The 13561-nt window shown below is 36.4% G+C and overlaps 2 protein-coding genes across 2 annotated transcripts; one reads left to right on the top strand and one right to left on the bottom strand.

Annotated features, from left to right (window-relative positions):
* The first annotated feature begins 1070 nt into the window (after positions 1-1070).
* Positions 1071-8582, top strand: mrps18a (mitochondrial ribosomal protein S18A). The gene is made up of 6 exons (XM_015390075.1): positions 1071-1238; positions 2560-2591; positions 3709-3813; positions 3920-4043; positions 8163-8235; positions 8346-8582. Exons 1-6 carry the CDS (start codon positions 1091-1093, stop codon positions 8488-8490), a joined length of 627 nt encoding a protein of 208 aa, XP_015245561.1. The 5' UTR covers positions 1071-1090; the 3' UTR covers positions 8491-8582.
* Positions 8583-8901: 319 nt separating this feature from the next.
* Positions 8902-13180, bottom strand: rsph9 (radial spoke head 9 homolog (Chlamydomonas)). The gene is made up of 5 exons (XM_015390074.1): positions 12852-13180; positions 12609-12771; positions 11453-11582; positions 11090-11236; positions 8902-9096 (listed from the first exon to the last, which is right to left on the bottom strand). The coding sequence occupies exons 1-5, from the start codon at positions 13076-13078 to the stop codon at positions 8936-8938; spliced, it is 828 nt and encodes a 275-aa protein (XP_015245560.1). The 5' UTR covers positions 13079-13180; the 3' UTR covers positions 8902-8935.
* Positions 13181-13561: the final 381 nt, after the last annotated feature.

The following is a 13561-nucleotide window of genomic DNA, read 5'->3' as shown; positions in this document are numbered from 1 at the left end:
ACTATCTACTTATAAACATATATAATTTCTAAGGAAAAAAAAAAAGAAACTACATACTTTTACATAGCTTGGTATTCTACCCATCTATATCCTACACACATTCACCCTCTCTATAATCAAATTCTTTAGTTTTCTTTAAAAATCAAATAATTATTTGTATATGTTAACTCCCCAAATTCTTCCTCAAAATATCTAATAAATGAATCTTTTCCTTAATACATTCAAACTCTCTCCTCATATATCTTCTCTCGCTTTCATATTTATGACATTCCAGTATAACATGCTCTATTGTTTCATATTTTCCACAGTAATGACATTTGCCAGTAGTATGCTTTTGACATTTGAAAAGTGTATAATAAAGTCTTGCATGCCCAAATCTCAACCTTGTTATCACTCTTTCCTCCTTTCTATGTTTTTATTATGAAAAAAAAAACATTTAGCAGTTGAAAACTGGGATCCTATCTCAATACCACTGAAGCTATCACCTTATTGTTTTTATATAAGTAGTAAAACAGAATTTGTAAAGAAAAACAATGAAATAGATCCAAAGGACCTATCAATAACCAAGTCTGTTCCAGCGCATAGCATCATTAGAATTTCTTTTAAGTATTATGTCTTCGGTACAGGGGCCATAACAGGGGCCAGGACATGATCTACAGGGGCACTGGCCCCTGTCTGCCCCTGTCTAGAACCGCCCATGCTGCTGTTGATGTGGTTTTAAATGCTCAGTACATGATCTTAATGCCTGATGTTGGATAATGTCTAATTTACCCAGATCTGTTTTAGCTGCAGAACTGTAAACTATACAACCAAAGTCTATGTTAGAGTTTATCATACCTGTGTAAATCTGTTTTAGTGATTGTCTATCTGCTCCCTAGTCACTGCCAGCCAAGCAGCTCAAAATATTTAAGACTTTCTTACATTTATCAACAATTTTTTAATTGTAATGTATATTCCATTTTAGTTTCCATAGATGATGAGAGTTTTTCCATCAAGGCTGTAATAATGACGTTTCACCAGGAGCGTCACTGGTTTAGTATCGCGAGATTCTAACGTGAAACGCAAGAGGGAGGAAGGTCAAGAGTTAAACATGGCGGCCCGCAGCTTGCTAAGGTCTATTTGGACCTCGTTTGTAGGCTTAAAACATGGTCTTATAATGTCCAGCGTGAGTCCACTACCGAGGGTTAATGTTCCTCAGATATCTGCTATAGCCGTCCAGACCAGAGGGATTCGTCAAGGTGAGGCTGGGTCAGAACGGGGATGTTTTAGCCACCCGTTGGTGTTAGCATAAGTCTCCCTGTACTGCATGTGTGTATTTTCTTTCTTTTTTATTCCCGAGACAATATAAAAGATATGTATTACACGCTATGATTATATAGAAGTATTCACCGCTAACTGACTTTAACTGTGTATATGTAGATGAGATATCATGATATTAATGTTAAGATATTTTAGTGAAAGCTGTAAAAAAAACCTTTTTTTTTTTTTTTTTTTTTTACATCATGCCTTCCAATAGTTTATCAAGCTATTATAAATTACCTGCATCTTAGAATATATACAAAAACATTAATTAAACATGACTACATTCCATAAATGCTTTTACTGCAGATAAATCAGACATGAACAGCTTCAGAATCAGAATCAGAAATACTTTAATAATCCCAGAGGGAAATTACTTCCTTGTAGACATTAAAAATGCAGGCAGCTGACTAAGTTTATCTGTAAACTAAATCCATACTAAGGGTGAGATGAACAGTACATTTTTATGAGTTCATTTTAGAACGGAAAACTCATACAGGAAAACTTTCCAAAAACCCAAATTGAGGTGATTATTACAATGGCTTAAATAAAACAAGATGTTTGGAACAGAAATGTCAGGCTTTTGAAAAGTATGCACATTCCTCCTTGCACAGCACTTAGTTGGACTTAATTTTGCATGAGTTATAATATCTATGCGGCATGACACGGTGTGGATCAGTCTGTGGTTCTGGTTTCTCATCTTCCTCTTGAAAGTATCCATTGTTTTTTTTTGTATTGGGTTAAGATTACACAGTTTGCTGTCCAGTCAAGCACACTACCACCCTGTCCAACGAGGCCAGCTCCTGGTACTTTAGGCAGTGTGGGCAGCTATGCACATCCTGTTTGGAAAATGCAGTCGTCATCTCCATATAGCTTGTCATCAATTTTTCCTTCCACTGCACAAGCAAAGGCTTAAAATACTTCACTCTATGTGTAATCAATCTAAATAGTCAAAGTTTCTGAAATTAATTACAAGTGTTTTATTTTGCTTCATTTTTCAAGCTGATCTTTAACATTAATCAATGAACGTATGTAAAAGATAAAGCTGACTTTTATTTTATCTAAAGAAATAAACAACTGACTTTGAAACAAAGGATAATTTGTTTAAAACAGCTTTTTTGAGTTGTTTTAATTAACATCTAATCCAAAGTCAATTTAATCAGTTCTGTATGGCTTGCTATATAATTTTGAATTTGATTTTAAGTGTTGTTCAGGTCAGTAATGAGTAAAACCTGATGTTGTGTCATGTCTCCTTCCCAGTGGTGGAGAAAAAAGATGGCAAAACCACAACCGTAAGTAAAATTAAGCTATAATCTTTCATTCTCTTTGAGTTTAGGGTGAATGTTTTAAATGTGTCCTTTCCAAGGCATATTTTTGTTTTTATTTGTATCAGTAGGTCCACCAAATATGATTAAGCCTATTAGAATAGTCATACCACTACCTCACCGTTGTTCCTTACCTACTACACCTTAACTTTAAAGTAAATCCACCTGTAAATAAGCCATCCGGATTGTACATATTTTTATTTTTTATTTCTTATTTTTATTTTGTTTTTCATTGTGTGCGATACATGTACACTTGCACCTTAATCCTTATTTATCTTGATATACTGTATATACCTAGATATACTGTATATATATTGTTTATTCTTAATGCACCTTTTTCCTCCTTGTTTGCACCTTCTTTAACTTCTATGCCAATATGTGACGAGTGAATTTCTCCGCTGTGAGATCAATAAAGCTCATCTAATCTAATCTAATTTCTTCCTGATGGAATACATTCAGAAAATATGTTATTTTGTTTTGTTTTTTCTGCACTTTTCTACATTCAGTTTCATTCAGCCATGTTCCAAATGGGCTAAAATACATTATGACAGTGGGGGAAAAGGTGCACTTTTTTTAACCGATTGTTTTAAATTTATTACAAAAAGAAAGAAATGTGAAGAAATTACGTGTATGTAAGTATTTCTAGTATTTGCTGTGAAGTTCGTGCACTTCCAGACAAGATTGTGTTGAGGCAAAAATCTTGGGAAGGATACAGGAAAATGTCTCCTGCTCTGAAGGTCCCAAGGAGAACAGTGGCCCCCATAATTGGTACATTGAAAAGGTTTGGAACCACTGGGACTTTTCCTACAGTCATCCATCTAAAGTAAAGGATTAGAGAAGAAGGGCCCTAATGATAAAGGTTGTCATTCTGTTAGAGCTACATCATTGCTCCTTCATCATTCTGGAGAGATGAGGAAGGTATTGTCATAATGGCGTATTGTATGCAGAATGTTGAGAAAGGAGATGATTTTAATACCATTTGGATTAAGGCTGTAACATGAAGGAAGTGAAGTGCAGTGAATACCTTCTGGATTGTACACATTGATTATCACAGAGGATGTTTGTTCCCTTTTGTTGTTGCTAGATTGAGGGAGAGATTATAGATATGCCTGCAGGACCACAGCCTCCAAATCCAACAGCCAAGTGTCCTATCTACAGATGGAACCTGCAGCACAAGTACAGCTACACTGTAAATGCAATCAAAAATCTATTCTCCCCAAATAATATATCAAATCATCCTTGGTGTAAAACTTTTTAAATTTATCTCGGTGTATATTGATTTCTACTTTCTCCAGGACGTTCTTTTGCTCAGCCAGTTCATCAGGTCAGATGGAGGGATGCTGCCAAAGCGAATAACTGGTCTTTGTCCAGAGGAGCATCGCAAGATTGCCATCTGTGTGCAGATGGCACACAGAGCTGGTGAGAGTTTGGCTGAATTAAAAAAAAAAAAGGCCCACAAAAGTCATCCAATTTACTGGAAACTTTTTGAACTCATTAGTGGTTTCTATACAGATTATTACAAGTAGAGCAAACAAGTGTCCGTTTCTAATTAGTGTAACATTTTAAAAGAAAAAAACGTATAATAAGCCTGGAAACACCCAGCAACGTTAATTAGATCTGAATGAATTTGAAGATGAAAATGTTCCTTTAAAAATAAGACCAAAGGGAAAAGGAACATATTTGATGGATAATACATTAAAACTTAAATAGGGTTGCCCTTTCAAGTAAACCGTTACACTGACTTTGGATTTTGGATTATAGTATTTCATTTTTAATGTCACTATTGTAAAAGACAAATATTCATTATTATTAAATGTATTTTAATATTTGCAAAGAAGGATGATGATTACTTTAGTTATATAAAAATGTGAAACAAATGAAAACCTAATCCTGGGAATATTTCATATATAAAAAAAAAAAAAAAACATGAAGGTACAACCTCTATTTGGAGATTAATGGACACAAAAATAAGAAGAAATATATCAACTTTTCTTATTTTAGATTTTAATCCAGTTCAAGAAGTAGCTAATTTAAATTTCATTCCAAAAAATAAAATAAAAAACAATCCACTGGACTTTGTTTCCAAGTTTGAAGATGTTTCGCTTCTCATCCTTAAGCTTTTTCAATTCAAAATATCAGAAATAGCGATAGTTTCAGGTTTTATACAGTAGCCCAACAAAGCCTTGTTTATTTATTTATTTATTAGCGGATGAACAGGTCCACCCATTTGCAATGTGGGTCATCTGGGTCGGTTTCTCAATGGGGTTTTGTTGTTACTTTAATGTGCTAAACTCTGCTGTGGTATAAATCTCAGATTCAAGTCTGACTTCCAACTGAACTTTATCCATAAAAAAAGTATGGCTACTGTCGGATCCATTATCTGGGAAAATAATTTTACTTCAAAGTTAATATTTTAACTTTACATATGGATACAATGAGCTGGTAGTAAGAAAGCAATAACAAGAAAATGTCTTAATTAAGAACCTGTAAAGTGAAAATGTGGGAGATTGAAGATTTCTTTTACCGTATTTAAGATTCAAGATTTCTTTGTCACCCAGCCTGTTGTGGCATTCCAGTAGGGTGAAATTTCAGTTTCGGTACAGCCCAACCAATAAAAGACAAAACACACACACAGCATACAGACACAGTATGGAACAAATTACATGTTCTTTAATGTAGCATTTACGGGGCAAGATAATCATGCTAATTTTCTGCCTTGAGAGGCCCCAATTATCAGGACCGCTCAGAAGAGAGGGGCCCTGATTATCAGGGGAGATAATCTTGCTGTGTGTGCATATTAAGACTGATCAGCTCTGCTGGAAAGAACATTAGGACTGTTTTTAATCACAGCTTATTGAAATCCAGCACATTGGATTGTCCTTAACAGATATCCTATATTTTTTCATAAGCAAGCAATATTCCATAATGACTTTCAAGACTCTTTTCCTCTCTTTATTATGAGCAGTCCGGCTCTGTTTTATCATCACACTGTTGTTTTTTTTAGTTGCAAAAACATGAATCATAATATACATGAACATATGTGATAAAATAAATGCTCATTTATTTCAACAGTAATGAATCAGAGAAGTTGCAGTTGAAACACTGTTATATTCATGTTTCTTAAAGACTGTTTAAAGTAGGAATACATGTCTTCTCAGTTTTTTTCACACCACAGAAACATGTTTTATTAATCACCCATCTAAATTTGAATGTTTAAAAATCACCTAAGCATTTAAAATTAAGTTTCTGGTTCAAGATTCGGTTCTAGAGCCGCAGAAACCACCAGCATCAATAATCAATCGTAACCACTTAAAAGTTCCCTTTTCTGCTGCTGCTGTTGTACAAAAGTACGTTTTAACAACATTTGAGGCGAGAATATCATACGTTTTAAGCTTCACTATATGGCCCATTTACTGATTTAAAAAGTTCAGATGTTGAGAGGACTGCGGCAATCAGAGGAGAACAAACACTAACTGCAGCCAGGCCTAAGGTTAGTCCGTCTGCAGGAGCTCCCTCTCCGCATAGCTGGTGGGAAGTACCAATGGATCTGATGGCATTCTTTTTTTTTTTTGGCAAAACGTTCATTTCATTTATGTTTATCTGTGTTTAAAAAAAATTCTTCCACTAGATGAAAAAATTAAGAATTTATTATTATCTAGGACTATTAATAACAGGAGGTGAAATTAAGCTCCAGACTAGCTTTCAATGTTGTTTATCTCACGAGTACGCTTCTGTTCCAATTAGAGCTGCAACCAACTATGATTGTTTTGCACATCAAATAATCTGTTGATTATCTTTTTGATTATTTGATTGATAAATTATATCAAATGGGTTAATAAGGAAGACTTTCTACAAAATTCAACCAGGTGAAACCGAAACATTTCCACTTTAGATGTTCTGGATAGAGCATATTGACAGAAGAAACAGAAGAAGCGTACTCGTGATGTCACCACACGCTCGGCTCGTCTGGAGCTGCTTCTCATCCTGTTATTAATATCCTCTTGATAATAATAAATTATGACTTTTTTCCTTTAGTGTGGTAATAATAATTAGCACAGTCAGATAAACACAAATCAAATGAACATTTTGCCAAATAAAACAAAAAACTCTCCATCATAGCCAGCGGTCCTTCACATATGGCTATGCTGAGAGAGGGCTGCTGCAGACAGGCTAGAATTAGACCTTGCCGCTGGGCCATATAGTGATGCCTAAAAGTATATTCACACCTCAAATGATCTTAAAACGTACTTTTATTGAACATCAGCAACAGAAAAGAGAACTTTTAACTTAATACTCCGAGCTCTGTGAGCGCTCCATTGAAAGGAGCGGAGGAGACTCATCCACGACCTCCGACACAAAACTCTCCTCCTCTTGCATGTTTCAGCTGTCCATAGCGTTCCTTGACAGTGTCGTTTCTAAGTCACCAATTTAGTGCTACTTGGTCCCAATGGAATTTCCCATTGGGAACCTGCTAACTCTAAGCTGCTGACTGGTTAGCAAGATTGCTTCCGTAAAACCGCCCACAATCAAACTTGCTTGCGAACCTTCCACCACAACAATCCCGCCCTCTTGAACTAGACAAATCAAATTCACTTTATTCACTCGTGTAAAGTCGTGCACCACTCGGGAGAATTCGGAACTGCAACGTTTGGAACAGTCGCTTTCCTACGACTTTAAAGTTGTGTTGAATTTCTTTGTGTTTTATGATGACCTTGTTTTTTGTAGTTTCTTTATAAAATGAATTAAAAAAAAAATAGAAACACATTTCAGTTAAATGTATCAGCTTCCTTGTTCTTATTATAGCACAAACGCTAACTACGTTTATAAGCACAAAATTTCTCATTTGGATTAAAATGCAATCGGATAAACGAAAAAAATTGGTATGTAAGATTTACATGGACCTAATCAATCGGAATAGGATGCTGATCTGAATATTCGGATATTAGCTAGCCACTTAAAGGAAAACTTTATTGATTCGGGTTAGCATTCCTCATTAAGAATAACTTGATCCTAATGAGTGTTTACATCGCTGTTCAGATTGTCAATCAGTTTAAACCAGCCTTCATTTGGATTACAATTTCATTCCAGTTCTGTTAAATCTGATCACAATATAATAATACGTTTTGAGTTCGATCAGCTGTTTTCCCCAATCGCATATTATTATGTAAACATAGTGACTGTAATATACTGTATCAGTGTGCCTCTAGGGTGCTACGATGGCAGGGTAAACCGTGTGACCCATGTATGGTGGTAGTCCTCAACGTGGCTGTCAGGGGATGTAGTTTTGGACCGTTGACCTTCACTACATGTCTTTTCCCCACTCTTATTCCCATTTCCTGTCTGATCACTTTCAAAGATTTAAAAAAAAAAGGCCAGTTGTGCCTAAGAGTACTGCATCTGTGTATGTCTCAATATCTTTAACATCTGTGGGCTGTTCCTGGTTCCAAATGCTCACTTAAAAGGAAATCTTAAGTTCTGAGACTATTTATGTTTCTCATTGCTGGAAGTAATACATCTTCTTTATTGTCTGTGTTGAAGGTCTGCTCCCTGACCACAGACCCAGACTTCCAGAGGGTCATGTCCCAAAGAGGACCAAGCCCCAATTGAACAGGTGCTGCTCTGCTGCTACATCTTTTGTTTTACCTCCATTATTTCCCCTCTTTGCCTTTGAGTGGGTTTAATGCTATAAAACATTATTTCACATCTGTGTTTGGTTTACAGATACTTGACTCGCTGGTCCATTTCCTCGGTGAAACCCATCTATAAAAAGGGACTGAAGTGGTGCAAGAAGCGCATGGATGTTGGTCACCCGGCACTGAGGAACAACGTGCGGTACGGTGTGAAGCCGCTTTATATAAAGCACTGAAGGACATGTCCATACAACAGCTGGAGGATGGATCTTCATATTACCCTGGATTTATGTCATAAAGGTGTGGCAGAAGACTGAAGACTGACTTTTGTTTATTCATCTGCATCAGACCTTTATTGAGTCATATCCAGCCCCACCCTGAACCATCTTATCTAACTATCAAAACATTCTACAACAACTTCATGTCACCAACCACTGGGGTCCGTGTTACACTTTCAAAGTAGGTGGTATGTTGACTGTGCAAACTTGACACAAAACAGATGTTTAAATAAAATGTCAATGTTTACTCTCTCTCCCCTCGTGTTTACTGTGAAGCAATAGCTTTTTTTTTTTTTTTTAAGGGAACAGAGCTCATTGTTAACTGATTATAGTTACTCTTAAGACAAGAAAATGAAAAGGTTGGTTTAAATAGAAATGCAGCAATAGGAAATCATTCTTTCATTTACAGCTTGAAAGGAAGGTCAATGTTTTTCATTCCGAAGCCAATGTAGATGTATCCATGCTGTGGCGTCATTGGCACATGGTAGAAAGTGAGTCCAGGCCACAGGAGGCTGCGCAGAACACACACTCTGCTGGCACACTCAAACTGAAGACTCCACGATCCTAAACGCAAACAGAGCAGACCTGTAAACAGTTGGCATGAAATCACAGGAAGTGGCTACCTCCTGCTCTCTGCATTGAAGTAGAGCCTGGAGTAATCTTTGGGAAAACCATCTTGTTCACATGCAAGAAACTGCCAAGGGATACACCAATAAATCATCCCTTTGTGCTTTTTGATGTTTACCGTCTAGCCTGTTTCTCTGCGTGCTTGGGTGGGACCATAAACACGAAGGACATGGGAGTTGAACGAGAACGGGATTGGCTATTATGAAAACACTTGATAACACAAAGGGAGGCGATTCTGATCAATGAGCCAGCTTTTTTCAACTGTTGCTTTTGGACTTGTCTGCAAACATGATGCAACTCCAAGTAAAATTGCAATTTAGGTTTCTTCATTTTGTGAGATTCATAGTAAATGAAGATGTGAAAGGCAAGGGAGCAGAGGTTGTTGGAACAGATCTCTCTCTCCCCCCCTAAGCGATTTTGGGATCGTTTCCAAATATGCCCTCTCCATCTTTCTCAGTCTGTTTTATTTGCACTGAAGCAGCTGCGTGCTGTCTGCTGTAGTGATGCGCTGCTCGAATAAACAAATGCACATGTGGAAGCTCTCTTGAAGCGAACATCTGCTATATGTTTACTTGCGGGTGCTAAACATTTCTTCAAGTCGTCTGACATCCACATATTTCACACCCATGGCTTCGCTATGCATGGTCGCTCTGGGCTGGATGGGATCCAGCGACAAACCTTACTGTCATGTCGACATGACTCTGCATAACCAAAATCGCATGATTGCCTGTACAGTATTTGCGGTTTAATATTTGCCTTCTGGATTTAGCCGCTCTTTCCATTACATGGAACTTTCTGAGGGCCAGAATGTGCTGTCAGCATTAAACTGATCCTATTAAATGCAGCTATCCATCTCTTTACAGCTACAGTTTTCATACTCAGAGTAATATTTCTGGTTTATTTCAGGCTTTTACAGAGTGAATTCAAGAATAGAGGTCTTAAGAATTTAGATTTGACTATTGAATACAAATTTGCAAAACAAAGAATCGTAAAATAATTCTAGAAAGTCTCTAAAAAGCTGCAAAAGCTTGGAGTGAAACTCAGCTGTTAAATCCCTGAATGGAACAATCTTACTAGTAATAATTAACAAAAAATCTGCAAAGCCACACTGATATCCTGGATAAGTTTTGTCTTGCAAAATTGTATTACATTAGGAATGTATCTGATAGAACAACACAATGTAGTCTGATTTTAAGCAGAAATTTAGTTCTTTATATTTTTTTGCATAGAAATGAGAAGAATATAATGTACTTGTATTACTCCTTGACTCAGATGCCCCTAATCAAACTTTAATGCAACCATTTACTTTCAGAAGTCAGTTTATAAAGATCAGAGAGCTTCTGCAACACATCATGGATTAAATTTTGAAGAAGTTTAAAGCAGGGTTAGGTGGAAAAAATATATATATATCCTAAGAAAGACCATGGCGCAACTTAAAAAATCAAAAATATATGGTCATCAACCTGGACCAGGCAGGCTGGGGAATAGGAGCAAACATCATAGAGGACTATAAAGCCAATAGTGACTTGAGGAGCTACAAAAATCCACAGTTCAGGTGGAACAATGGGTTAAAACAGAAACCATAGACAATGTAATAACTTGTAATAACTTTTAAAACGTTATTTAAAAAGTTTTATACCAGGTATCAATTTCTACTATCACTTCACGACTATATGCTGAATTTCTTAGCAAATTATTAATAATCCCAATAATAGGGATTGAAATCAGAGTTCCAAATGTTATAGAATAGAAACAAAATCCAAAAGGCATATATGAATGTTAGCCTCAGCAAGTCAGATTACAGTATATTTTTGTCAGATCTGACCTAGGTACTCTTTTAAAGGGTGAAAAAGTAATTGCAACAACTCCTGTGTTTTTTTTTTTCCCCTCTGATATACAATAATCTGTGGTAAGAGAAATGCATCTTTACCTTTAGGAATGTCATCACTGAGGGCATCCAGAAAATCGATGGCTGGACTCCATTCCCCCATATCTGTGATGGATTTCTTGTTTCCTGTCTTCCGTTCATGGAAGTGTAGATAATTCTCAAGCCTCCTCGCTTCTGATTCAGAAAGACCTAAGAATAAACACAAAACTTTTAAATGTAACTAAAACAAAACAAGGATGTAGCTCTATACACAAACCTGCCTAGATATTGCAAAGATGATGTATCCTTGAAATATGTATACCCACTTCAAACAGTTATGACTCAAAGGCTCTAAAACAGAGGATGTCATTTACATGATGATGAATAAGACGGAGGAATCTGTACCACAATTTACAGCACATTTACCTTCAAAGCTGCGGTTTATCTGGACATGACCAAGTGGGTTTCTGATGAAGGCGCCTCTGGGTACCACAGACACGTCTTCATCAATGAGATGAACAGTCACTGCCAGCCTCTTCTCCTCATTCACCCTGATCTGGAACCAACATGGAGGAATGCAACTATTTTATTTCACAATTAGAAAACCACTCAGACTTGTTTTAAAACGAGAAAGGAAAAGCTAACAGACAATGCAAGAAAATATCTAACTTTGGTCGTTTAGAGAGCCAAAACCTGTTAGTATTTGTAAGGGCATCAAAGCATTTGGTTTAAATTATTGAATGAATATCTGCCCAGTGTAGGACAGGGAAAGAGCTAGATTGGGGGCCAGAGGTGGCCATGGCCACCCCTAGCATTTTTTCCCTCTAATACAGATGGTGGCAGCAGTAATAATCTCAAGTGGAATAGTGAAAACATTTTAATTTTTTGTGGTTAATTATGCACATCAATATACTAACATCAAAGATGATAAGTACAGAATTCATTCTCTTTTCAGAACTAGATTTTGTGTTTTATGGGGTAAAAAGAAAATTATGTGTCTGCAAGTCATCTAGGAGTCTTCAGTGAAATCAAAGATAAATAACAGTTTTAATAAAAACTTATCAAATAATCAATTTATGTAGATATAAGTGCTTGTAAATATCAATTTTATGCAGAATGTTTATTGATACAAGTAGGTAAGTAAAGACAATGGAAGAGATTTACGCCCCAGAACTCAAAACTGAAAGAATTTTATCCGCTATACCTTTTATCTAGAAATTACAGATGTTTAAATATATTAGTCTATTTGTTAGTAAAGTCTGTGGGAAAATATAGTTTGTCTTTATTTAGAAAATATGGATGTTTTGCTCGTTAATTTTCCTGTTGGAACTGTGTAGATTGACCGTGAGGTTCTGGTGCCAATCCACTTCCGGCCACCGTCAGTGTACATTGGTTATTGCCTGGCCACCCTGATAAAAATCTTCTGGCTACGCCTCTGGTGTAGGACATTCAAGTTCAGATTTGCTGTATTTCTTATTTTGAATGAGAAATTATCAAATAGTTTATATTCTGTAAATTAAAAAAAGCTCAAACTTTCCCATCTAAATGACTCCTAGGGCATTGAAACATGAGACAAACCTACCACCTCCTCCCCCTCTGCAGCCTCTTCTCCACCTCCATGGCTGTGGATCTGTTCATACACAAAAGAGGGTTCTCCTATGAAATGACCCCTGACCGCTTTGGACACTTCTTCAATCATAGACTCAGTGACCAAGGGAAGAAGGAACCATTCCATGCAGTCGAGGCTTAAAGAGACAGATCAAAAACAACAAATAATGAAAACCAGGGAAAAGTTAAAATAATTAGGGGAACTTTGTGTTCCTACCTGTACAGATATTTCCGATCCTTTATTTCAGATTCACCTCTCCCTTGAGCTATGAAGTAGTTCTCCTGTATTCCCAATATTTTGCCCCATAACATGGCCCGTTGGAACTTGTACTTTTTCTTCAGGATCAACAGGGACGTTTGAAGAGCGATTCTCTGCTCAACAGTTAAAACATGCCCGCTGCTGGCAACGAGGTCCAGAGAATAGTAGAGAGAACAAGAATCCATTGATCCACTGCTGCGCACAGCGGAACCTGGACTTTATAAAAAAAAATATTAAATAAAATGAACCAAACCAGCATACAAGCTAGTTAAAACGGACACTCTCCGGGCGTTATTTTGGTTGCTACTGACAACAAAACATCGTTGCTATAGTGACCGGTCTTCATACTTTATTTTGGTTGGTTAAAATGATATCTCTACGTTTACACGACCACACGCATTAGAAAATAATATTACAACGAACAATTTTTTATTTTTTTATCTACAAATGCGATTGAAAATTACGGCAGTATTAAGATAATAACCTATATCCAAGATATATAAAGACAAAAAAAAAACGACAATCGAAAATAATAAAGCACAGCTTAACTTAGTAAAGTGTTTGATTCAGTAAAGATTCAGAGGGAGAAAAGCGGACAGAGAGAATCCAGTAACAAGGGGGAAAAGATAAAAAATAAATAAATAATAATAATGATGATGTTTAACTCA

The sequence above is a fragment of the Cyprinodon variegatus genome, unplaced genomic scaffold (assembly GCF_000732505.1).
Source record: "Cyprinodon variegatus isolate N-32 unplaced genomic scaffold, C_variegatus-1.0 Scaffold485, whole genome shotgun sequence".
NCBI lineage: Eukaryota > Metazoa > Chordata > Actinopteri > Cyprinodontiformes > Cyprinodontidae > Cyprinodon > Cyprinodon variegatus.
Note: the sequence above shows the minus strand (reverse complement) of the source record. Positions and strands in the feature narration are given on the sequence as shown.